At 44.2% G+C, this 23,185-nt stretch overlaps 1 protein-coding gene and 2 pseudogenes across 1 annotated transcript; 1 reads left to right on the top strand and 2 right to left on the bottom strand.

Annotated features, from left to right (window-relative positions):
* Positions 1-2,969: 2,969 nt before the first annotated feature.
* On the bottom strand, positions 2,970-4,137 carry LOC148906397 (uncharacterized; annotated as a pseudogene).
* Positions 4,138-5,837: 1,700 nt separating this feature from the next.
* Positions 5,838-7,126, bottom strand: LOC148906396 (uncharacterized; annotated as a pseudogene).
* Positions 7,127-7,477: 351 nt separating this feature from the next.
* LOC148906395 (uncharacterized) lies at positions 7,478-14,812 on the top strand. Its single transcript, XM_089038019.1, has 2 exons — positions 7,478-10,835; positions 14,757-14,812. The coding sequence occupies exons 1-2, from the start codon at positions 7,478-7,480 to the stop codon at positions 14,810-14,812; spliced, it is 3,414 nt and encodes a 1,137-aa protein (XP_088894145.1).
* Positions 14,813-23,185: the final 8,373 nt, after the last annotated feature.

Raw genomic sequence — 23,185 nt, 5'->3', positions numbered from 1 at the left:
TTTGAGTATTTTGTCGGTCTAGAAAAACAATTATTTGACTTCCTCTTTCTCGCATGCAGTTTGTTGTCGATTTCAGTGCGTGGAGTAAGACTCAATATTTTCGAAACTTAAAGGGGGCTTATGCTGCCAAAATCAAAAAGAGCCCGGAATTTTTTTTACTTAGCTTAAAGAACTTCCTTTCGAGGATATCTGGTGAAAATATTGAGAGTTTTGATGAAATACCACATACATTATTCTTTGCTCGAATGATAGGTGGTTTACAGGTGAATTTATCACCCTATGCATGTCGTCATTTTAAAAGGCCTCCGTTCTTCTCAAAAATAATTCATATCCGTTGAAATTACTAAATCTTGATTGTACTAGGTCCAATTAACATAGATGCGATCAATCAATAAATTTGCTTTTGTTTTAGCGTTTGTACAGAACACTTATAAAACGCCTAAATACCGAGGTCGCTTTGGGTCGGATTGAGCGAAAGTCAGGCTGAAATCGTTTTTGCTCGTAATTTCTCAAATTAATAGATATTTGATCAAATCCCTCCTATTTCCTTTACCTACTCATCCAGTCCTATCAATAGGCAAAATGTAAGCCGAATCGATTTTTTGGTCGTGTCCGCGAATTTTCAAATTTTGTTTGATTTTTACTGACATTCACTCCTAATATCTAAAAGACAGATACGGATAAAATACAAATTTTCGCGCGAAGATCGAAGCACGCAGTGACGTCACGCAGGGCATCTGCTGATCTATTGCAGGCTCAGTGTTGTATTCAAGATGGCGGCCTCCTGGGATTCAATTTATCGCTACTTTCAGGCAGGATTTCTCGAAAGCTACGAAAGAGAGGGACTTAAGACCTTAAGAATAAGTTGAGTATAATATAAACCGAGCTGTCCGGTCCTAGAACCGCTAGTCATAATTTTTAATTTTTTAGGACTTTAAATACAAATCCGTTGTGAGTAGAGTTGCTTGTTCGAACGTTCGCTTCCCTTGTCACTAGCAAAAGTTCGCTTTGTGATTTTCCCAAGTTGTGGTACAGCTAGGAAGAAAAAAATGAATTGTATAAACTTGTTATTGTTATTTCTTTTTTTTATCTAGCCTGTATATATGTTTATTTTGCTTTCTTTGTTCAGAAAATAGTCGACAAAAAGTTCAAGTTTTGCTTTATTTAGCCCGAGTTTGAACCGAAAAAGAAGGCGCTTGATTACCGCTTTGAATTTCCCGCCTTTTCGGTTTCAAGCGAAAGTGTACATTTTTTAAAATGAGACAAGTAAATTTTAGTTCAAAAGTTTCCTACATATAAAATTTCTTAAAAATTACGAGTTTTCGAAGAGAAATGGATACTACTTAACTCGTTCTAATTTCAGTTTCTTAACTGGGAAGTATTACTTTGACATTTCAACTTAAGTTTTCAAGTCGCAAACCCGGTATTTTGTTAGCGCAAGTCCAAGAAAAGTTGACTTGTATTGACGTGCCTGTCGCAAAATTGACTCGTTCTTTTGTAAATCGGGTCAAGATTTTCAAACTTCCCGCGCGCTTCAGTGATTACGAGCGTATGCAAATGAGGCGGCAAAGGCAATATGTCCGGGCATTCTGCGCCATGCAAGACTTGGTGTGTTGGAGCCAGGTACTGAACCAGACACTATAATATTATGTAATAATATTAATTTTGTATACAGCAAATCTCAAAATGTTGTCCATACGAAAAGACATCGATTCTAATCGATGATGAAGTCACTGGCATACATCACATTTTCAATTTCTTGAAACAATTATGAATTTCATTAGCAAGACTATGATGCATAGTACTCAAAATATGATATGCATTTCTCTTCTCACATGCCAAATTGCGATTACTTGAGAAAAAAAAAATGAAAACTTCATATGCTAATGACTTTATTATTGACTAAATGTCAATTTTGAGATGACTGTTAATATAAAGAAAAATGAAGTACCTCCCCAGGAGCAATACAACCTACAAAAACTGAAATTCCCCAGCTAAATTTCGAATGCCAGCTCAATTTTCATTTCTTTGACACCTCACCTTCTGTTATCTCAAGATCTTGAAAATCGTCGCAGAAGAATTTGTAAATGTTCATTTCCTCAGTCTTTAAGTTGCTGCCATCCTCGCTGTACTCTGGTTTCAGGGCATTAAGTAGAATATCATGTGGGTTTAAAGGTTGTGTTACCTTCCACTGTGAAAATAGGCTGCATCAGACTTTGATGGGTTCACATATTCTAATAGGAAACCAAAGGTTTGCAGACCAACAATAAGCTGGTCGATAACTGCCAATATTTTTGCTACTCAAGATATCACCAAAGACCTAGAAAAATGATATAATTTGATTAGAGATCGATTTAGACCCACTATACCAAGAAAATTCTACAAAAGGTATATATAGGAAACCACAGGAAGTCCAACTCACGAACATAATCAGTGCAGAAACAATTACCATGCATGTTTGTTGCTGATTATTTCTCAGAATGATTACAATGTCAACTCATTTCTTAGAAACCTTACAAAATTTCTAAAATTATTAATTTCTGGCATGTTTGTCTCACAAATGAAGTTTTCAAAGATTGATTTCGCTAGATTTCATTCATTAATATCATTACACAAATTATACATTACGCATGTTTGGGCTAAAATCGAAAATTAAACGAGACTTACACGTAAGTTGGAGTTTGATTGGGATTCTGCCGAGTCATCAGTAGCACAAGAAGTCACGTGAGAAAGCACTTAGACGCCCGAGTGGTCAGTCTTTAAAGCCATTAGTGTGTAAATCAGCCCGTTAGCACAAGAAATGCGGGTGGGTGAATGTGTGCCCATATTGGGTGTGGAGTGTCTTCTTGTGCTACTGATGACTGGGCAGAATCCCAAACAATGCCTCGTCATCATGCACACTGCGAAGTCACGTGAGATTTCAAAGCAACTGATTGCACACACATGGGTGGAACAAACTTTTTTATTAATTAGTCTGATAGAACACTGTTGGAGAAAGATTGTCCAACTTCAATCACTCTATCATAGAATCGTGCAAATGTTTGAGCTGATGCCCACCCAGCTGCCTTCATTGTCTCAGTAAGAGATGCTTTGTTTGATTTGGCTTTGGATGTTGCTGCTGATCTAACACTATGAGGCTTGTAAACTGTGATATCAATCCCAGAGTTCACCATTACTTGCTGTATCCAGCGTCTTATGGTGTCTCTGCTTGCCTGTTTATGAGGCTTCTGATATGTAACAAAAAGAGAAGTCTCATTGCTTCTGAATGAACTGGTCTTATTTAAGTAAATTAAACATGTATGTACAACACAAAGGGTTTCGTTCTCGGGATAAGCTTTTAAGCTAATTATGAGTTCTGCTGGTGCCTTGGAAGGCTTGCTTTGCTTGATGTTTTCATTTAACATGAATGTGTATTTGTCTTTTTGTTTAACCATTCCCTTTATGTCCATCAAATGTATTGACTGTGCCCTCTGAGCTGTGGTTAAAGCAACCAGTGTGACCAAACTTTAATGTAAGCTCTTTCAATGTTAAATTCTCTGTGTTACACAAGGATTGTATATATTGCAGAACCAAACTTACATCCCAAGTCTTATTGTAACGTGGTAAGGGGGAACGCCCCTAAAAGATGCCTTTCATGAACCTTTTAACATCTGGATGCTCCCCAAATGGGGGACTTGCGGTGTCTGGGACATCCAATATGGCTGATAGGGCACATCGGGCTGTGTTAATGCTGCTATAAGATAGCCCACTCTCATATAACATTGCCAGGAAGTCAACTGCTTCACCTATAGTTGGTTGAATTGGATTAGTTTCCCTTTCAGAACAGAAGAGAAACCATATCTTGATATGCGTGTCATACTGTTTCCGGGAGGATTGTCTCCAGGACTGCAGGATGATACTGGTAGCTTTCTCTGAAAAGCCTCGATTCCGCATAAGGGACAAGCAAGGACATTCAGCTTCTCTCTCAAGGGGTGTAGCTGTTGAGTTCCTGGCAGGGTTAGAAGTGACCTCCTGTGGCGTATTACTAATGGGTGTTCGACCATTATTCTAAACAGTTTGGGGTACCAGCTTTGGCTGGGCCAAAGAGGAACAATAAGAATCTCTTCTGCCCTGTTCTGTTGGATCTTGTCTAGGCATTTCCCTATAAGGCTGAATGGGGGAAAACCATAGAAATAAAAATTAGTCCAGTCCACTGAGAAGGCATCTACAAATGCAGCTTCAGGGTCTGGTTTCCAGGATGCATATGGTAAGCATAATTTGTTTAGCCTGGAGGCAAACAGATCAATGTCGGGTTTCCCTAGCCTCATTGTTATAAGGCTGCATATGTCAGGATCTAGCATCCATTCCGTGCAATCATTGAATTGCCCGGACTCAAAATCTGCCTCAATGTTTTCGCTCCCGGGCAAGTGTGTGGCGCTTAGTCAGAGGTTATGTGTAATGCAGTGATTCCAGATTTCTTTTGTAATGTAATTACAATCCTGGGATTTGGAACAACCCATGTTATTAATGTAGCACACAGCAGTAGAGTTATCACACTGAACTTGTATGTGGCTGCCTGTGCAGTTGGTACACAAAGCCTTTATGGCTAAGAAAATAGCTAAAAGTTCCAAATAGTTGATGTGATGTGTGGCCTCCTCGTTTGACCACCTCCCTCCGGTTTTTGTCACCTCTGACCCCTCCCCAGCCTAGGATTGATGCATCAGTCTGAAGAATAACATCAGGTTCTCCGTGAGAAATAAGCTTGAAGGGGGATGTGACATTGCAAATCCACCATTGCAGGTCAAGCTTTGCTGATTCTGACATAGTCATAAGGGCAGAGAAGTCTCCCTTACTTTCTTTAAGGGCTTGGGTTTTGTCATGCTCTAAACTGCGGTAGTGTAGTGGCCCATATTCCACACCTGGGAAGCTTGAGACAATCAAACCTATTATTTCTGCTAAGGTCTGGATTGTGTATTGGGCTTTGTTAATTAGCTTTTCACATGCTAATTTGGTTTTTTCCATCCGGCAATCCGTGAGTCTGACTGTCATAGACACTGAATTTAGCTCAAATCCCAGGTATGTTAATGTTAGGGAAGGAGTCAACACAGATTTTTCCTCTTGAATGCAGAACCCTAATTTTTGGAGGAGTTATACAGTTTGGATTGCTTTGTTATGACATTCTTCATAGGAGTCACCCTGTAGGTAGCAGTCATCAATGTATGAAGATGATAAAATCCCTTTTTGTCGTAACACAGCAAAAACTGGTTTAAGGAGTTTGGTAAAGACCCTTGGGGCAGATGAGAGTCCATTGGGTAGGCAGGTATATTGAAATAATTTGTCCCTCCATGAGAATTTCAGGAATTTTTGGTGTTCTATGGCAACAGGAACAGTATAATATGCATCTTTAATGTCAACAGATGCCATATAGCAGCCCTGAGTCATTAAGTCAGTTACTGACTTAAGAGAGTCCATTTTGAAATGTCTGTAAACAACAGATTCATTCAACTCCTTGAGAGTAAGTATCATTCGGTAATCAATACCATTCTTTTTAAGTCTCAGAAATATTGGAGAAATGAACTCCCCTATGGTATGAGTAGATTCTATAAGAACCCCTTTGTGTAGCAGTTTTTCTATTTCAGAGTCTATAATTACAGACTCTATGTGATTGAATTTAGGGACTCTATGGCTTTTACACGGAATTGGAGGCGAATCGTTTACGAATTCTATGTGCATGTGTTCTACCCAATCAAGGATATCTGGATCAGAGGTTATTTTCCTCCATGCAGGGACAAAGTTTTTCAATCTACCTCCTTGAAATTCATTGATATTTACCTCATTAGAGGGGCATTTCGCCGGCCCTATTTCTGCCTCCTCCCCTCGTCTTTTTTTCTGTTGTAATGGAGGTTGGGCCTTTTCCCGTTTAAATTCTTGCTAGATTGGGAGTTTTGATCTCTGTGTTTGTAGCCAAAGCCTCTACCTTTGCCATTCTTGAAGCTCCTATACCCCGATGACTTTCGAGAATCACTCTTGGAGTCGTTCCGGATCTTTTTGTTGACCTTGGTAGCCTCAGCAAGGTCTTTAAGCTGCTTAGAGAGGTCTGCATCGTTCCCAAATAGGAATCAGTGAACGGAACTGAGCTTGAGCAAAGGTGTTTGTAGTCTTCGTTAAGCTCCGGACGTATATTGTCGCAGCGCCTCATGTTGAGATCAAAGTTCGCAGCTCCTATGAGAGCTATTGCATCAGTGGCTTTTTTAACCATTGCTGATACCTCTAAGGTATTTTCTGGGATTTTTTCACGAGCATTGACAAGCTCTTCTATGATACTTGCAATGGGAATTATCCCTTTGACAAGATTTGCTTGGACTCTTTGGAGTTTGATGTCTGTGGATCTCGTCTCGGGTTTCAGTTTATCCCAGATTAGATGGTAACGGAATCCCTACCGCTCCACCCCCATTAACCTATGTTAATACTTAACATCACTTAATATCTCTACACAAATTATACAATACGCATGTTAGGGCTAAGGTTCATATTTGGACAATACAACTGCCCAAAAATAGTGGCTCAAATATGAGAAAGAACTGTATATGTAGTTATAAAAATTTAACCTTGACTAGGTGTGTAAGGATTGGCATATTGATATGTCGAGTGTTCTGCGTTTGAGATTTTTTCGGCGATACTGGGGAAAAGGCTCACTGGTGAACGAATATAACGTTTATAACAATCAGTTCCATCTTCCCAGCTTAATCTCGTAGTCTTTGAGTCCGGCAGTCGCTGCTGATGTGGCGCCACCGATCCGAAAGCTATGTGTGCTATAAGATCCTGAGACAATTCCTAGTAGGCGTAAGAGTACCGCGAGATAGTTAGCCATGTTCAAACGAGCTAAGGTTGAGCCCGAAGAAAGGCCGAACAGTGGGCCTTCACTCCTGCCTTGCGAACGTAGACGCTGTAGATGTAAGTTTGACTTCATTGCGCAAACAGCACAGACCGTGTATTTCGCGTGACCGGTGTAGAGTGTCACTCCCTGTCGTTTCTGATCAGTCTTTGACGTTTTTACGTGTAACGCCAGATATTCATCGTTGTTGGCGGTAGTTGTAATGTTAACGTCGCTGAGTGTAAGCATAGGATCTGAAGAATAGGTAATCATGAATTCGCTGGCCCGTAGTAATAGAAAATGAGCCGTAGTAGTATAGGAGATGTATGTTTCAATTCACCCCCCAGCCCGAAGATCACCCGCGCCATTTAGTCCTGATGAAAGAATCCCCGCATCAAGTGGCCTACATTAGTAATCAAATCAAACAGGCTTATGGGGGTTACCCGAGTAAAGTGTCCGTAAATAGTACCGCAGTAATCACTAAATAGTAAAGTTGGATAGTAATCCCAAAACCGCCCCCGGGGAAGACCCGATCCCCATATTTGCGGGGACTACTAGGTCCAAAAATGCGTCCACGGGTATTGCCCGCAAGCTCCACCAAAAGATATTCCTTATATATAGACAATGGACTCGCAATATAATTTCGCATCACACACCCTCCCAGCCAGCTCCACGTTAGATTTGCATAATTACTGGAATGCAAGCGTAAGACGAATAAGAGGATTAGTAGAAAGAGGGATGGAAGAGTTGGGAGCTACTAAGGTTTCCGTTGTGGTGGAGGTTGACTTAATAAAAGGCGACACCGAAACCACAGTTTGGTTGCGCACCAAGACCTTAGTAATGCTGCAATCGACAGACTTGGAGCGAAAGATAGCAGAGCAAATTGGACCACTTTCAGAGTCGCTAGCAAAGTACACCCGAGAAGGTTCCGGGTGGACCGTAACCGCAATCAAAGGTGCGGCAGTTGGGGTTGCCCGTTACGTGCCAATTCGCGGAGGATCCTACGTGCCATTGCCGACTTTCATAGAACGTAAGAGAGCAATAATTAGCGTACGCAACAAAGATAACGAGTGCTTCAAATGGGCTCTGAGGTCTGCCCTATATCCAGTCAAAGAAAACGCATTCAGAACGTCGAAATACCCAAGTGACGACTTAGATTGGTCAGACGTAGTCTTCCCAATGGAATTACGTGCCATACCCGATTTCGAAGAACGAAATCACCTCGCAATAAACGTCTATGGTGTCAGAGAGAAGACCATTGTGCCTCTGTATATCTCAGACTGCGAAGGGCAACGCATACACCTCTTCTACCACGGAGGGCATTATTCATGGGTAAAGTCTCTAAGCCGCTTATTTGCATCACACAGCAAGAATTGTCGTAAGAGGTATTATTGTGACGCCTGCCTATTGCCATTCACAGACGTAAAAGCCTTAAAGAAGCACGAGAAGATTTGCCGAGGGGTTGAAGAACCCGCCCAAAGAATCCAATTACCAGAAAGTAAGAACTTACAATACAGCGACCACAAGCGGGAAAACAAAGTGCCTTATGTGATTTACGCGGACTTTGAGTCCTTAATTACTCCAGAGTACGAGGAGGCCGGTAACACGCAAAAGAAAGGATCGCATGAAATTTGCTCATACGGATACATAGTAGTTCGATGCGATGGAGAAGCCGACGAACGTGTAATTTACCGAGGCCCTGACGCAGCACGAAAGTTCCTTGAAGCCCTGGAGGAAGAGGAGAAAGAAATCCGCCGCCGACTGTATCCACGCAAAGCTAAGGTAACCCCAGAGAACCTCCGAGATTACCACGCGGCCCAGAAATGTCACGTGTGCGACCTGGGAGTGCTCAAATTTGGTCGCCGGGTAAAGAAGGCTTGGAAGGCAAGCGGAGAGTACTTAGGGGAAGCACACCTCACATGCGGACGCTATGCGAAAGACGGGGAAAAGCCCGGCAAGCCCTCTACGCACTGCTTCCACTGTGGCGAACCACTCGAGGAAGACTTTTACATAGACAAAGTAATGGATTGCTGTGAGATTACCGGCGAGTACAAAGGTGCCGCGCACTGGAAATGCAGTCACCGAATAGACCACAACATGGAGATTCCTGTGTTCTTTCACAACCTTCGCGGATACGATTCCCACCTACTTCTCCAGGGAGTAGAGGGTCACGAAGTAAAGTGCATACCTAACAACAAAGAACGGTATGTGTCCGTAACGATTGGCAAGCTGAAATTCCTGGACTCCCAGCAGTTCATGGCAGATTCCTTAGCCAATCTTGCCCGTTACAACGAAGATTCACCCATTTCCGACGAGTACGACGCAGAGAGAAAAGGTGTGTATCCATACGAATACATGGATTCCTGGGAGCGCTTTGAAGAAACGCAGCTTCCACCTAAAGAGGCTTTCTACAGCACCCTAAATGAAGCGGGGATATCCGATGATGAGTATGCCTACGCGCAGGAGGTGTGGGAAAAGCGCGCCTGCAGAAACCTGGGAGATTACCACGACATTTATCTTCTCTCCGACGTCGTACTACTAGCAGACGTATTTCAAAGTTTCCGAAAGATGTCCATGTCTTACTACGGGTTAGATCCAGCGAATTTCTACACAGCCCCCGGGCTATCTTGGAGTGCCCTGCTGAAGAAAACAGATGCCCAGCTAGATCTCCTAACTGACTACGAAATGTATAGATTCATGGAAGACGGAATTCGCGGGGGCGTTTGCGGCCCCAGCCACCGCTACGCGCGCGCCAACAATCCCCAGGTGGAAGGGTACGACCCCGAAAAGCCAACAACTTACATATCTTATCTGGATGCTAACAATCTTTACGGGTGGGCAATGTCCCAGCATTTGCCCGTGCGGGACTTCGAATGGGCAACGCCGCGTGAACCAGAGTACTACATGCGCATAAGGCCTGACAGTCGAAAAGGGTTTATTCTGGAGGTGGATTTGGAGTATCCCCCGGAACTTCACCCCCTTCACGACGATTACCCACTTGCCCCGGAAGCAATTGAAATACCATTCGAGCAGCTATCCCCGCTTCAAAAGAAGTTGTGCCCCAATTACAAACCCTACCGCAAGTTAACCCTAAACTTGATATCTAAGAAGAAGTACGTAGTTCACTATCGCAACCTGCAATTCTACGTGCGACACAGAATGCGCGTGACAAAGGTGCACCGCGCTTTAAAGTTTCGCCAAGAACCATGGATGCAGCCCTACATTGACTTTAATACCCAAAAACGTACTGCCGCCAAAAATGACTTCGAAAAGAATCTCTTTAAGTTAATGAACAATAGCGTTTTCGGGAAAACCATGGAAAACATCCGCAAGCGGGTAAGCATACGTATTGCTAACACCCGCGAGGAAGCAGAGCGATACGTATTCCAGCCTGGGTTTGTGCGCTACGTGCATATGCTGAACTTCTTCGTAATACACATGAAGAAAGCCAACCTTTTCCTAAACAAGCCGGTATACACCGGGTTTACCGTGCTGGAGCTATCCAAGTTGCTGATGTACGAGTTTTACTACGACAAACTAAAACCAAAGTACGGCGACCGCTGCCACCTCCTTTACACAGACACCGACTCTCTAATAATGGAAATAGAAACCCCCGACATTTACGCGGACTACCTCGAAGATCTCGACGAATACGACACCAGCGGTTATCCGCGCGACCATCCCCTCTACTCTGCTAAGAACAAGAAAGTAATTGGAAAGATGAAGGATGAAACTTCAGGCAAGCCCATCGTGGAATATGTTGGGTTAAAACCGAAGATGTACAGCGTCCTCAAAACGGACGGCGCAGATAAGAAAGCAAAAGGCGTAAGAAAATACGTAGTTAAGAGGCAACTTACGCATCAGTCTTACGTGGATGTGCTTCATAGTCAAAAGTCTCAGAAGCATCACATGAATTCCCTGCGGTCCTTTAAGCATCAGATACACAGCATAACACAGGAGGTGTCGTTATCCGCATTCGACGGTAAGAGGTGGATGTGCGACGATGGTATCCATACGCACGCGTTCGGTAATCACACGATAAGCAGTTCTTCTTTGACAAACCCACGCGTGGGACCATCATAAAGATAATACAAGATGGGCTGACCCTTCTTTGCTATTGCACTTCGGATCTGGTAAGTTTCCAAAGACCAATTAGGGTCCGTAGCTCTTTTGGATCCTCCTTCTAATTCACCCGGCTCATAGAGATATCGAACCGTGACATCACCTAATCTCTTTTCCTGGGGGAAGACCGCCCTCGAACTTCTGACGTAGGACTTGTGTTCCACGTGTTTCTTTTTTATGGCATCCTTGGGTTTCATTCCCGTAGCCCTGGCCGCCTCGTCATTTAAAGCCGCGACGACCTGGGGGAGCCTCTGAGTCCATTCCCTGTTGCGCTCGGAGGGATCTTCCAGCTCTTTCCAATACTGGTACCCAAAGAGACGCTCGGCCAGGGTCTTATTGAATCTTTCGACGATGCTCTGACCCCTGTGGTACTCTGCCTTGGCTCTCCTAATCTTGATGCTGTGGTCTTTCAGGGTCTTAGTAACCACGCCCATAAACTCAGTCCCCGCATCCACCTGCAGCAGCTTGGGCCATTTCAAGACGCGCTTATAAATCCTACCTAGGGCTTCTGCGACTTCCCCAGAATCCTTGCTGGTTATGGGTTCGGCGTCCTTATATCTGCTTGCGATATCAACTACGGTCAAAGCGTATCTATAGGTCTTTCTTCTCACCTTGTCGTGCGGTAAGAAAAGCAAATCCGCCTGATGAACTTCATTGGGGGCATTTACGGTAAAGCTGGGCCTGGGAATGTACTTAGGTACGGGAAGATAAACCTGCCAGAGGGTTTGTTTTTTTAACCAGTTCTTAGCCGTTTCTTCTGATACCCTGGCCGCGGTCGCGAGTTTCTTGATAGCTGATGCTCCTCTCCAATAGCCTTCAGGTCCATAGTAAATCCTTTTAAGTTTGTCCTCTACGCGGCCCATTATATGAATTCCAGAACAAGATTGATTTGACGACCGTTAAAGTCTACGGATTCTCCATCCACTTTGATAGAAATGTGAATACTTTCTACTAGGTCATTAGACAAGTCATAGCTCAAAGAAATGGGTGCGTATTCTACCAGGTCAAATGGATTACCCTTAGACGGAAACTTGGACATTAGATTGCTGGGTCCTTCATTAAAGTATGAGCTTACCAAGCTGCAGTGAACTTCGTAGTTAGCGGGGACTTTCCATTTTACGTCAAGTTGACCATTGATTGTGGTACTAGTAAGGCCCAGGAATTCTACTAACGGACTGTCCGTAAGATTGGCACTCCCACTATTTTTCTTGAATGTCATTTCATGGGGCAATCCTGTGGTAAGAGTATATCATCCATGCTTTGCTAGCTCCTTAGCCAGCGTTATAGGGGTGTAATGGGAATCTGGCAACTTTGGTTTGTTGGCGCCCACAACAACAAAGACGCCAATCAAATTGTACCAAGAATTGTATAAAGAGCAACTAACCAACCTTACCTTATGGGCTTTGATGGGGGGATTCAAATAAGTGGTAAAGTCATTCTTGTCGCTTTCCAAAAAGAAGATCATTATATTAGATACGCCAAAGCTGCACCTCCCGCCAGCCCTGCGACTCCTACGAAGATCAACTCATTGTCTTTTTGTTTCTTAGAAGGCTGGTAGTAATTCCTGAACTGAGGCTTTCTCAACCCCGTCGATGCCGCGGGGTGCGCCTGTGCATAGAGCTTAAAGGCGTAGTCTGTGTTTTCGAAGTTCTTATCCGCCTGCATTTTGTCTTGGTAGTTCTTGTCCAACCAATCCCTGTAAGCTTGTCTTTTTTCATTCCAAGCTGCCACGTCCCTTTGATATTTCTCCAGCGCTAAGTCGTGTCTCTTCCTCTCAGCGACCAAATCTCCGCTTTTGTCGCCTCTGACTAATCTATCCAAATACTGACCGCCATAATTAGCTCCAGTGAATGCTAAAGCTGCAATAACTCCGCCTGCGATTAAACTAGCCATTTATATTACAGGGGACAAGTCCCCTTCTAGAAGTAAGCTACGCTTACTGAGGCAGGTACTTTTCCTTCCGTAGGTAATCCTTTACCATGATAGCCCCACCCACGGCAGCGGTCATCTTAGCAAAATTAGCGAAGCTCTTGCTTGGGTCTTCAGTAAAGTCTTCTTTGAGCACTTTCTTACCTACCCAACCAATACCCGAAACGATGGAAGTAATGATAGCTGCCTCTTCAACAGTTTTCAATAACGCGGTTGACATTATATTACAGAGCGAGAAGGTTATTACTCCATCACGGGTATTTTGCTTCTAGGCTCCTGCATTGCATGTACGGGTTCTACCTTTGGCTTAGTAGCCCGCCATTGTAAGTAGAGGCTGCCTGCTGCTATAGCAACTCCCAACGCGCCAATGACGTACCCAGGATTAATAAGGGATTCCTCTTCTTTTTCCTCCACCTTTTCTTCTTTTTTGGCTTTGTTCTTCCTGTTCATCTCCGCGAGCTTCTTCCCCGCGGCAACTCTGCCTGGAGATTTAGCCTTGGTGATTTGTTGCTCGGGCTGCTCTGGTGCTTCACTCATTTATATCTAAGGACTTGAAGGACTTGATAAGCAACTTAAGACGACTTGACTAAGTACTTAAGGATGACTTAACTAGGTACTTGAGGCGACCTGGGTAATTCCCGTGAATGACTTGACTAAGTACTTGAGGTGACTAAGCAAGTACTTGAGGAGGACTTGATAAGTCACTTGCAGGTACTTGACTAGGTACCTCAGCAAGTGCTGCCTGGAAGACCTTTTCGACTTCTCTGTCCTTCTTGAAGTCCTTCCAAGACGTCGTAAGTTCCTTCAAGTTGACATGCTGAGCTACGTGAAGTGCCGCAGAGGCGACTGCCATTAACTTGCCGCACTTCAAAGACAACCACCCGCAGGTTATCTTAAGTTCTTGAGCAATAACGTAGTCATCGCTTACGTCCTTCCGCAGTTGCTCCACGTCGTCTATGGGCAGTGCAAGTCCAAGCAATTTAGTTGCAAGTCGGATAGCGGAATCTGCTACGGCGTCCGTGGTCTTACTTGCAAGGGCAGCCTCATACCTCTTATGGAACTTCTTGACTTCCTCTTCCGACAACTTATTGACCTGCTCATGGGTAAGTTCCCTGCCTATCATTTCTTTGCACTTCCCCGAAGACACGAGGATGTTAAGTTGTTCCTTAAGGTTACTTTCATCTAGCTGTGTGGGGACTTCTATCAACTGCTCGATCTCCATATACATTAGGGATCGGAGATTTTTACCTCGTACGGAAACCTCAAAGAAAAGATAATTTTGGAATGTTGGTGCGTCTTTAAATGTCGCATGTATTCGTGCAGCTGTTCCTTGGATATTTCGCCGCCGTAGTCGCTTAAGATGGTTTCCAGGTCTGACTTACTTGGAGTATAAAATACTACGAGAGATCCTACGTTTTCCCTAAAAGGCTTGGAGACACTGGTAAGCTGCTGCGAGAGCAACCAAACGCTAATGTTGTCATGCCTGCCGCTAAAAGCGAGCTTCACCAACTCTGAGGTGCGTCTTTTTACATCGTGCCCGCAGGCGATGTCATCCAGTATGAGGAGTGTCTGAGTATTCTTGGGGAATTGTTTGTGCCAGAACTTAAGATGGCTGGATAACTCATTGGGGTCTAAGATATCTACAAAGAAGTCGTCATCTTTTACGCCTACACCCGTCCAGGTGCGGTTATTCACGTAGGTGGGGCAAAGTAGCACTATGTAGTCAAATTGGTATCTAAAGGGTCCTAATAGCTGCTCCACCACAAACTGGGTCTTTCCGCAGCCGGTGGGTCCTACTATCAGAGCGTTACAAGGCATGTGATCTGGTTCCATTATATCCCTTCTCTCGAAGGGAACTTGTTCCCTGATATATATGGAGCCCGTGGAAGCAGTCAAAGCAATGGTTAACGTCGTCAAAGAAAAGTCAGACCTACAGAGGACGGTCGAAATGCAAAGGGAGGAGATAGACCGGTTGAACGAACGTGTAAAGGAGTTATATGATGAAATGTGCGGCCTGAAGCGCGTAGAGCGGTTTGGTGCGCTGGTAACGATGGCAACGTGGGCAAAAGAGTCCTTGAAGGACTTTATGAGGTATCCCATTTAAGGCTTATTAAATTCTTATCATATATGGAGTGCGTACACTGCAACAAGAGGCTTAGTTCTAAGCAAATGCTAGAGTATCACGTTAAGAATAAGGTCTGTAGGAAGTCGCGGGAAAGGCGCTGCGAACACTGCGATCGCCTATTCAGTAGCGTGCAGATGTTGAAGTACCACGTGGATAACAGGGTGTGTCTAAAGAACATCTGTGAGCGCTGCGACGAAGACAAAGACGACGAGTGGCATCGTTTCCGCTGCCTTGCGCGGTATGAATTGGACGGCGTAGCCTGCGAGATACACGGCGATATCGCAGCGCGCTGTTGCCCCAAGGAAACGAGGGCAAAATTGACGCGATTAAAAAAGGAGATAGACATGAGCTTTGCCATGTTCGCCCGCGTTGAAGGTGTGCGCTGGGAAGACAGGGAGTATCGGGAGGCGGACTGCCCCCGTTGCGGTCGCAATAGGAGCGATCAACATATTTGGCAGTGTTTGTACGTGCAGGCTGATGGTCCGATTACCTTCAAAGAGTACGTGGATCGATTTGACGAGTGGAGTGCCAATAACCTAAGGATCAAGGAAGCGCGCTAGACTCCCCAAAATCGATCCCTTATTCTTATTTATTATTTATTAGGATTTCCCAAAGCTGCTAGGAAAGGATCCTTATTTTTATTTATTATTATTAATAAGAATAAATAATAATAAGACTCCCCTTCGAGGCAGTTCCGGTAATGAGAATAAATAATAAATAAGACTCCTTTCAAAATAGTTTCCGGGGGGATCTAATAAAATCTTAATAATAATAAGGGATTCCTTCGAGATAGTTCCTTTTATATGATAGCCTACGCAGCTGCATTCCTAATCGCTATTTCAATATATGGACTGCATTACCTGCGAGATATCCAACGACTGCATCATAGCACCCAAGCCTAAGACGAGAAAAAAATACACCTGCCTCCATTGTGGCAGTGCATTCCTTAAGGAATCCTTCGTGGGGCATTGGTGCGCAGCCGACCCAAAGGCACACAGAACTCTACTAGACGTCTCTAACCATGCAGAGGACTCTCAGGCTCATACTTAACTACGTCGAATACCCACCTGCCATCCTCTTTACCATGACTCATAACATGGGTAACGTCCTGCCCTTCAATGGCGTACCTTATCCTATCAGGCGCCCAAAGGGTGTATGTTCTTTTTTTATTCTTTAAGACCAAACGCAGGCGGTCGATGTCTTCGAAGACCACGTAATTCTTTATCTCGTAAATCTCCCCCACCACCAAATCCCTCCAGTGCGTTTGTATGAATTTTAACTCGTTAAATTTATCCTTGTCCATATATTCTATGAAATATCTTTAAGTGTGTTGCCAAAGTCTCACTGGTTTTGAAGGCCTTACAGCACCACCTGCAGGGAATTCGTAGGTGTTCAGCATACGCAGTGATGGCGCGACAGATTTCGTCGTAGTCGCTGCTTATAAGCACCTTATAGCCGTTTTCTTCATACCTCTGTAAAAGTAGTCGTTGACTCTCAGAAAGTTCCCCGGTGCCTTTTGGGGTCTTCAGCTCTATACAGAATCCACGGTAATGGGTGTGCGCATTTAAGATAAGCAGGTCGGGTTGACCTTTTTGGTAGCCCTTCTGCCAGCACTTTATGCGCTTCCCACCCGAGTCCTGTAATTCTCCTAGGCCAGGGGTTACGAGCATTTGGGGGTAGAATCTACGAATGTAGTCAACCACTTTCTTATGTAAGTCAAACTCATTTTCGATCTTAAAGACCAGTTTGTTTGGACTGTCAAAGCGCTTTTCGATTTCATACTTACCCACCTTTCTTAGCGCGGGAAGAACGTCTTCGAAGACCCAATCCTGAAATGCCTCTGCTGTTGGCAGCTTGGAGCTAAATATTAGCTTGTACAACCCGGGCTCCGAAATGAACACGGAATGTGGCTGCGCAGTAAAAGGAGCGGTGATTCGAAGCCCCTTGCAAATCAGCCCATTTTTTCTGGTACTTTTCAGGAACGTGAACTCTAATTGCGTCTCTGGGACGCTCGTAACCCAGCGCTAGCGCCACTTCCTTCGCTTTGAAGTATAGCTTGTCGCCTTGCACTACGCATTGCAGCTTTGTTTCGTTGTTTTCGAAGACTCGTAACATGGTATATCTAAGAAATATTTTAGGGTAACTGAGGCACAAAGTTATCAATAGGCGACGCTTTTCAATTGATTCATTTCCACGCTCAGTTGCGCGTCAGACATCACAAAGATGTACGCGTTCACCTTAAAGTCGGTACCGGTTCCTTTGGTGCGCTTGATTTCCAATGTTATACCATCCTGCGCATTTACTAGACGTAGACCCTGCCCATGTAGGTCTTCGTCGTTGGTCGTGCGCATGTCAATCCATAACGCATACTTATCATTAAAGAATTCCTCAGGGCTAATTTTGTCGCCAAACTTGCGCGCGGCTTCCCGGTACATATCCGCGGGCTTTATCCCCTGGGAGTAAACCTTGTTAGGCACTCCGTTAATACTAACACCTACGTTGGTAACGTTAGGATTAAAGAATGCCTCAGAGTCTCTACCACCTGCGGTATACGTTTTTGCGAACAGCAACATTAACCCCGTGAGACTTCTTCGTGGTATGTTGATGCTTTGGTTAATAACCTCTTCGACGTTGTTTTGAAAGCTGAACGTCTTGTACATTACTACGTGGTCGTATAGGAATGCCTTTCCAGCGCTGTATTCCATGCCGGCGCTACGAGCCAGCTCTTCACTGTATATCGTCTCGTACTGCAGCTCCAAATTGGTGATGGAGTAAGGAGTCGTTGCGCTAGGCGCAGAGCTTAACCCGCCAATGATGTTATTAATATCTGCTAAGGTTACTTCAAACTGTAACTCGGATAACTGTCTGGGGTAATACGCACCATGATTTGTGATTACTTCAAAGTCCAGTGGTATGACATACTTAGTCCCATAGGCGGTCTTTATTCGCTTTGCGTCTGCTACTGCGGTTTCCCCACTGCCGTCAGTAGGTTGCGTTTTCGTAGGTGTGCGGACCTTACGTAGAATGACACTACCAATTCCTTGTTCTATCCTTTGCGCGCGGTCAAATGCTGTTAACCATAAATCTTTGTAGGTGGTGTATAAATCATATCTATTTAAATCCAGCAAGGATTCCCCAGCAAAGTTGATTCTCATTTTAGAGACCAAGTTGCGACCCACGTTGTTAACGATAATCCTTTCGTCTGCGGTATCTGGCTGCACCGCTAAGTCGAACCTTAACGCTAAGGTGCCGGGTACTAAGACTAGGTTATCCGTTAGACGGGGCACGCCCACGTACAAGGTTTCTCCAGGCTTTGCGCTGCTGGGGGTAAATGTGACCCGGTGAAAGGTCCGTTCTGCCTTTAGTCCGCCAACCTGCTTAGGTAATACGTTGGGGTTTAACTTTGAGCTTATCATATATAATGGAAGAAGAAGGAACTGATTTCGATCCCACCACTGAGGAAGGTAAGGAAGACATTAACGACGGCGACGAAGAACCACTGCTTCCCACCCAACAACCTGACGATTCTCTAATAAATAGAATCACAAAGGCCCTAAGACATCCTCTAACACGCGGAGACATATTGGCGGGAACGTCCGAGCACATAGAGCTAGAGGACTTACGTACCGTAAACTCGGCCATGCAACGACTAAAAGATACGTATTCCAACTTTGACTCAGACGAAGTAAGGCTTACCGAGCGTGGCGGCAGAGTTCTCATAAGCGTTAGGGACATGAAGTTTCAAAACAAGGAACGCTGGACGAAACCACAACCCCTTTTCGATGAGAATGGCGAAGTCATGGTCGCAGTGTCAAGATTAAAAGGCTTTCAAGAGGCCACCAGGAGTATGTTGGGCAGGCTGGAGGCGTTAAACGAAAGGGTCGCGTTAGAAAAACGCGTCGAGGAACTGCAAGAAACGTTGAAAGAAAAGGAAACGAATTACGAAAGACAAATACGGCAGCTAACCGATGCTCAAAAGAAAAAAATCAAGGGCAAGGACGAAGTCATACTGCAATTCAAGCGAAAAGCTGAAACGGCCTTAGACGAAAGAGACCAAGCCCGACGCGCCTTCGAGCTCGCCCTGCAAGACTTGGACATGAGCAATGACGTTAGGTCTTCAGTGGACCTCGTGTAGGGCTCCATCGAAAAATGGGCAACTTTCCTGGTGTTCGTTGAAGTTCGATAAGAATATTCTTACCACACTCGTAACACTGTGCTGACGTGTCGTCTTCTATTTGCATTTTCTTACCACAACACCAGAAACCCTTAGGCTTGGGTATGTTAACTTTGGATCTTAGACAAATTATACAAAAGTCATAGACAAATTCTTTACATTCATGCATATATGTTAGCATATTTAATAGCGACTTTTCTCATTGTCTGGGCATTCGTGGGCTATTAAGACCTGCGGGTCTTCCCCGGGGGCGGTTTTGGGATTACTATCCAACTTTACTATTTAGTGAATACTGCGGTACTATTTACGGACACTTTACTCGGGTAACCCCCATAAGCCTGTTTGATTTGATTACTAATGTAGGCCACTTGATGCGGGGATTCTTTCATCAGGACTAAATGGCGCGGGTGATCTTCGGGGTGGGGGGTGAATTGAAACATACATCCCCTATACTACTAGCCATTGTCATAGCCGACCAGTAAACAGTATCATCCGGGTTTGCTAGGTCGATGAAAGTGTACATTTTACAGAGTAGGTCAAATGTTATAGGTAGTTTTTGTTTTACTGGCGAAAAAGTGTTTCCTTTCTATTCCTCGTAATGTCTGTTGTGGTTTTATAGTGTTAGTTAAAGGGTTGTGGTAGCCATTGCTGATGTGCAGTGCGCAAACTCCAGCCATGTATACTTTAATACTTTGGGGTTGAATTCGTTGCGCTAGATGCGTAATGAAGAGTATCAATGGGGTTTCATCTCCAGGTAGTGGTTTGAGTCTATGTTTATCACAAAATTCTAAATATTGACGTTGAGCTGAAGAGTAAGATCGATGAGTTTTATTAGCCAGTCCACTGTGAAAATATTCATTGGCTTTTACTTGAAGGCCTGTAAGTTCAGACGCCTGATCGGAGTGGGACAAACCTGTGCTTCTGGGACGAGTTACTTGAAGCGAGATACCTGCAAACGAGACAAAGCGTCAGATGGAGCATTGTCAATTCCCGGTATATGAACAGCTTTGAGAATTATGTTAGATTTGCTACACACGTATGATAGATAGCGCATGAGTGACATGATAATTCGACATTTACTATAGCCGGACACGATAATATCGACCACAGCCTTGTTGTCGCAATGAAAGATGATATTTTGAGTTTGAAGCTGGGACGACCATATAGGAATTGCCATGGTGATTGCGAATAACTCTTTGAAGGTTATGGAGCGGCGATTAGGGACTCCCAACGCTTCAAATGCTCCACACGATTACCAAATAGTCCACCAAAGCAGCATCTGGTGCATGCATCTGTGTATAGATGTAAGCAGTCGTTGGTGAGCCACTGATCGCCGTAGAAGAGGCTGCGGCCATTCCAATCGCGAAGAAAGGTTAACCACCATTTGACGTCCTTGAAGACAGTTTGACAGTTGTTAGAAGGTTCTCCTTGGACGACAAATGAAACAGGTGAAGTTCAGCTTTCCAATCAGAGATTGAAGCTCCCGTTTTCTACAGGAAGTGCGACTTTGCCATGTTGAGAGTAAATCAATTGTCTCTTTGAGGCGCGTTTCTGATATGCGAGCTTGAAGTGTGATAGTGTCAAGTTCGATAGTGTCAAGTTCGATTCCTAAAAGTTCTAAGTTTGTACACGGTTGAACTGTTTTCTTTGGATTTACAGAGAAACGCAGATCGTGACATACGTTAAGCATAACATCCAAGTTGTGTTGACAGTGATTGGCAGGGCTTGTAGCACCGCACGTCCAGAAGTCGTCCAAATAATGCCACACAGGAAACACCCCGCGGTGATGCATGACCGTGGCCAGTGTATAAGCGAATTTTAAAAATAGTGCTGGTGATGAGGGTAGTCCAAATGGTAAGAAGGTGTCGAGAAAATATGCTTGAGAAATTGATCCGTTGATATCGATGGGCCATGTCGAACCTAATATTTCCCAGTTGTGGGGATGCACGAGAATATGACGAAAGGCGTCCGTCAAATCCAGCTTACTCATTAAGGTATCTTTTCCGTATTGTCTTAGATGAGTTATAGCGGTGTCGATCGTATCGTATGTGCATGAGAAGTTTTCTTTGTTTATCCCGTCGTTAACTTACTGGCCGGCGGGCCATGATAAGTCGTTGATTATGCGCCATTTGAGAGGCGTCGAGCGCTTTTTGGGGATAGCGCCCATCGGCGATCCGATAAAATGTTGGCATGGAGGGCTCAGAAATGGACCGATCTTGCGACTAAGACTAATTTCGCGTTCAAGTTCCTGAGCGATGACTTTTGGGTTAGATAAGGCAGATTTGTGGTTCGGTGAAATGAGGGAAGTGCTGACGCCATCGTAGCCGATGCGTACGCCGTGTTCAATTTGGTACAATAGTTCATTGGTAAAGTCGGAATCAAAATAATCACGTAATGAGTTCGTCCATTGTTCGGCGTTGAAGGGGGAACTAAGTTTTGTTGGAAGAGACCTTGCAATCGGCCATTGCATGATCCCCCCGACAAGCCGAAAGGGACAATCGCGCACGAGATGGTATTCCGATCGGCAACGTTGACATGTTATTGCTTCTCTACGGACTGCAAAAGAGTCGAGGATCGTTGTGTAGAGCGTTGTGTCGATTTGATGGAAAGGCCCTGGCAACGTAGAGAGGTTCTGACGATACTGCACATCAAACTCGTAGACAGCTTTCCATTGACATTTCCGATTAGCTTTCTGTACTATGATTCGGTAACTCGAAAGTTCCTGATAGAGTGATGGGTCGGTCGTCACTAGTTTGCGTTCTTAGCTTGACCAGGCTTCAAGCCAATGATCGAAGGATTCAATCGTAGGGCTTTTGCGTTTGTTGGCGTCTTCCCAGGTTGAATCGTGGGGTTTAGGTAGGAGGGTGGACAGGTCGACATAGTTATAGCTAGAAAACGTTTCGTTGAAATTACCTGAGCTCGCGCTAGCTCGTAAACCTGTAGGAATTGTCGGGCCATTTTGTTGCAGTTGGTCACGGAGATCCTTCTGGTCGAGTTGTAGCTTCCCCACTTGTTGCCATAGAAGCCTCATTGCATTGAGCAACTCTCCATTGGTCTGTGTTGGGGAAGTCTAATGAATATTAGCCTCGTGGTCGCTGTATTCGTCGTAATCGCTACTGGGTCCCTGCCAAGATTTGTGCATCTTACCAAAGCGATGATTTTCCTCTGTCGTGTGACACCCTGGACAGTAGCGCTGTCGCTGTTTCTATTTCGATGACATAGTGAAACGATTATTGACTATATTGAGTATTGACTATAAAAAAGCGGTAGACTACAGAACGACGAACACTGCAATATGAAACACTACACTTAATGTACGTGATCTAATTACATAGTTATGTTCTTGTGACAGGTAACCGAATCCCTACCGCTCCACTCCCATTAACCTATGTTAATACTTAACATCACTAAAATGCTAGAACTGAACTCGAATGGAAAGTAATAATGTCAAAAGACAAAAAACCCGAGTATAACTTGAGTCGTTTAACATAGCGTTCCCCAGTTTTTAGATTCAAAAGGGGGAAAATTCAACTTTAATATCATAAAATTCTATAATTTTGTATTACCTTGTTATGTCTTTAGCTGAATCCAGGGTCTCTCTGGAAGGTACCCCTCGGTATCCAGTCAGCTGGAGGGCATCAAGCATTGATTCTTTGCTAAGAAGCTGCCTTACATCCTCATCACTTTTGCAGGCTGTGATCTATAATAATGATGGTTATTATAAAGCTTGTTAAGAACTTGTTCAGTAATTCAACATAAACTGTGCACAAAATACATCGCAGTTATTATAAGTAATAAGTGGTGTTTACAACATGGGTGGCCATGTTGTATCTGATGTTGAACACAAGCAGCAAGGTCCTATGTTATACTTTCATTCTCATTATGTTTTAACTCTCAAGGGTTTGACTAGTCACCGAATTCACTCTAACCCCTGGATCTGCACTTAAATTTCTTCTAGTTGTTTTGTGGCCACCCAATTGTG

This window comes from Actinia tenebrosa, unplaced genomic scaffold (assembly GCF_029948245.1).
Source record: "Actinia tenebrosa isolate PJP-AT-01 unplaced genomic scaffold, QUT_ActTen_1.0 PGA_scaffold5__44_contigs__length_20552954, whole genome shotgun sequence".
NCBI lineage: Eukaryota > Metazoa > Cnidaria > Anthozoa > Actiniaria > Actiniidae > Actinia > Actinia tenebrosa.
Note: the sequence above shows the minus strand (reverse complement) of the source record. Positions and strands in the feature narration are given on the sequence as shown.

Bases quoted from the DNA above. Each gene is read 5' to 3' on its own strand.
- LOC148906395 (XM_089038019.1), top strand. From the start codon at position 7,478: ATGGACTCGCAATATAATTTCGCATCACACACCCTCCCAGCCAGCTCC. The intron at 10,836-14,756 runs GTAAGAGGTGGA...CTTCTCTCGAAG, and splicing joins GTCGTTATCCGCATTCGACG to GGAACTTGTTCCCTGATATA.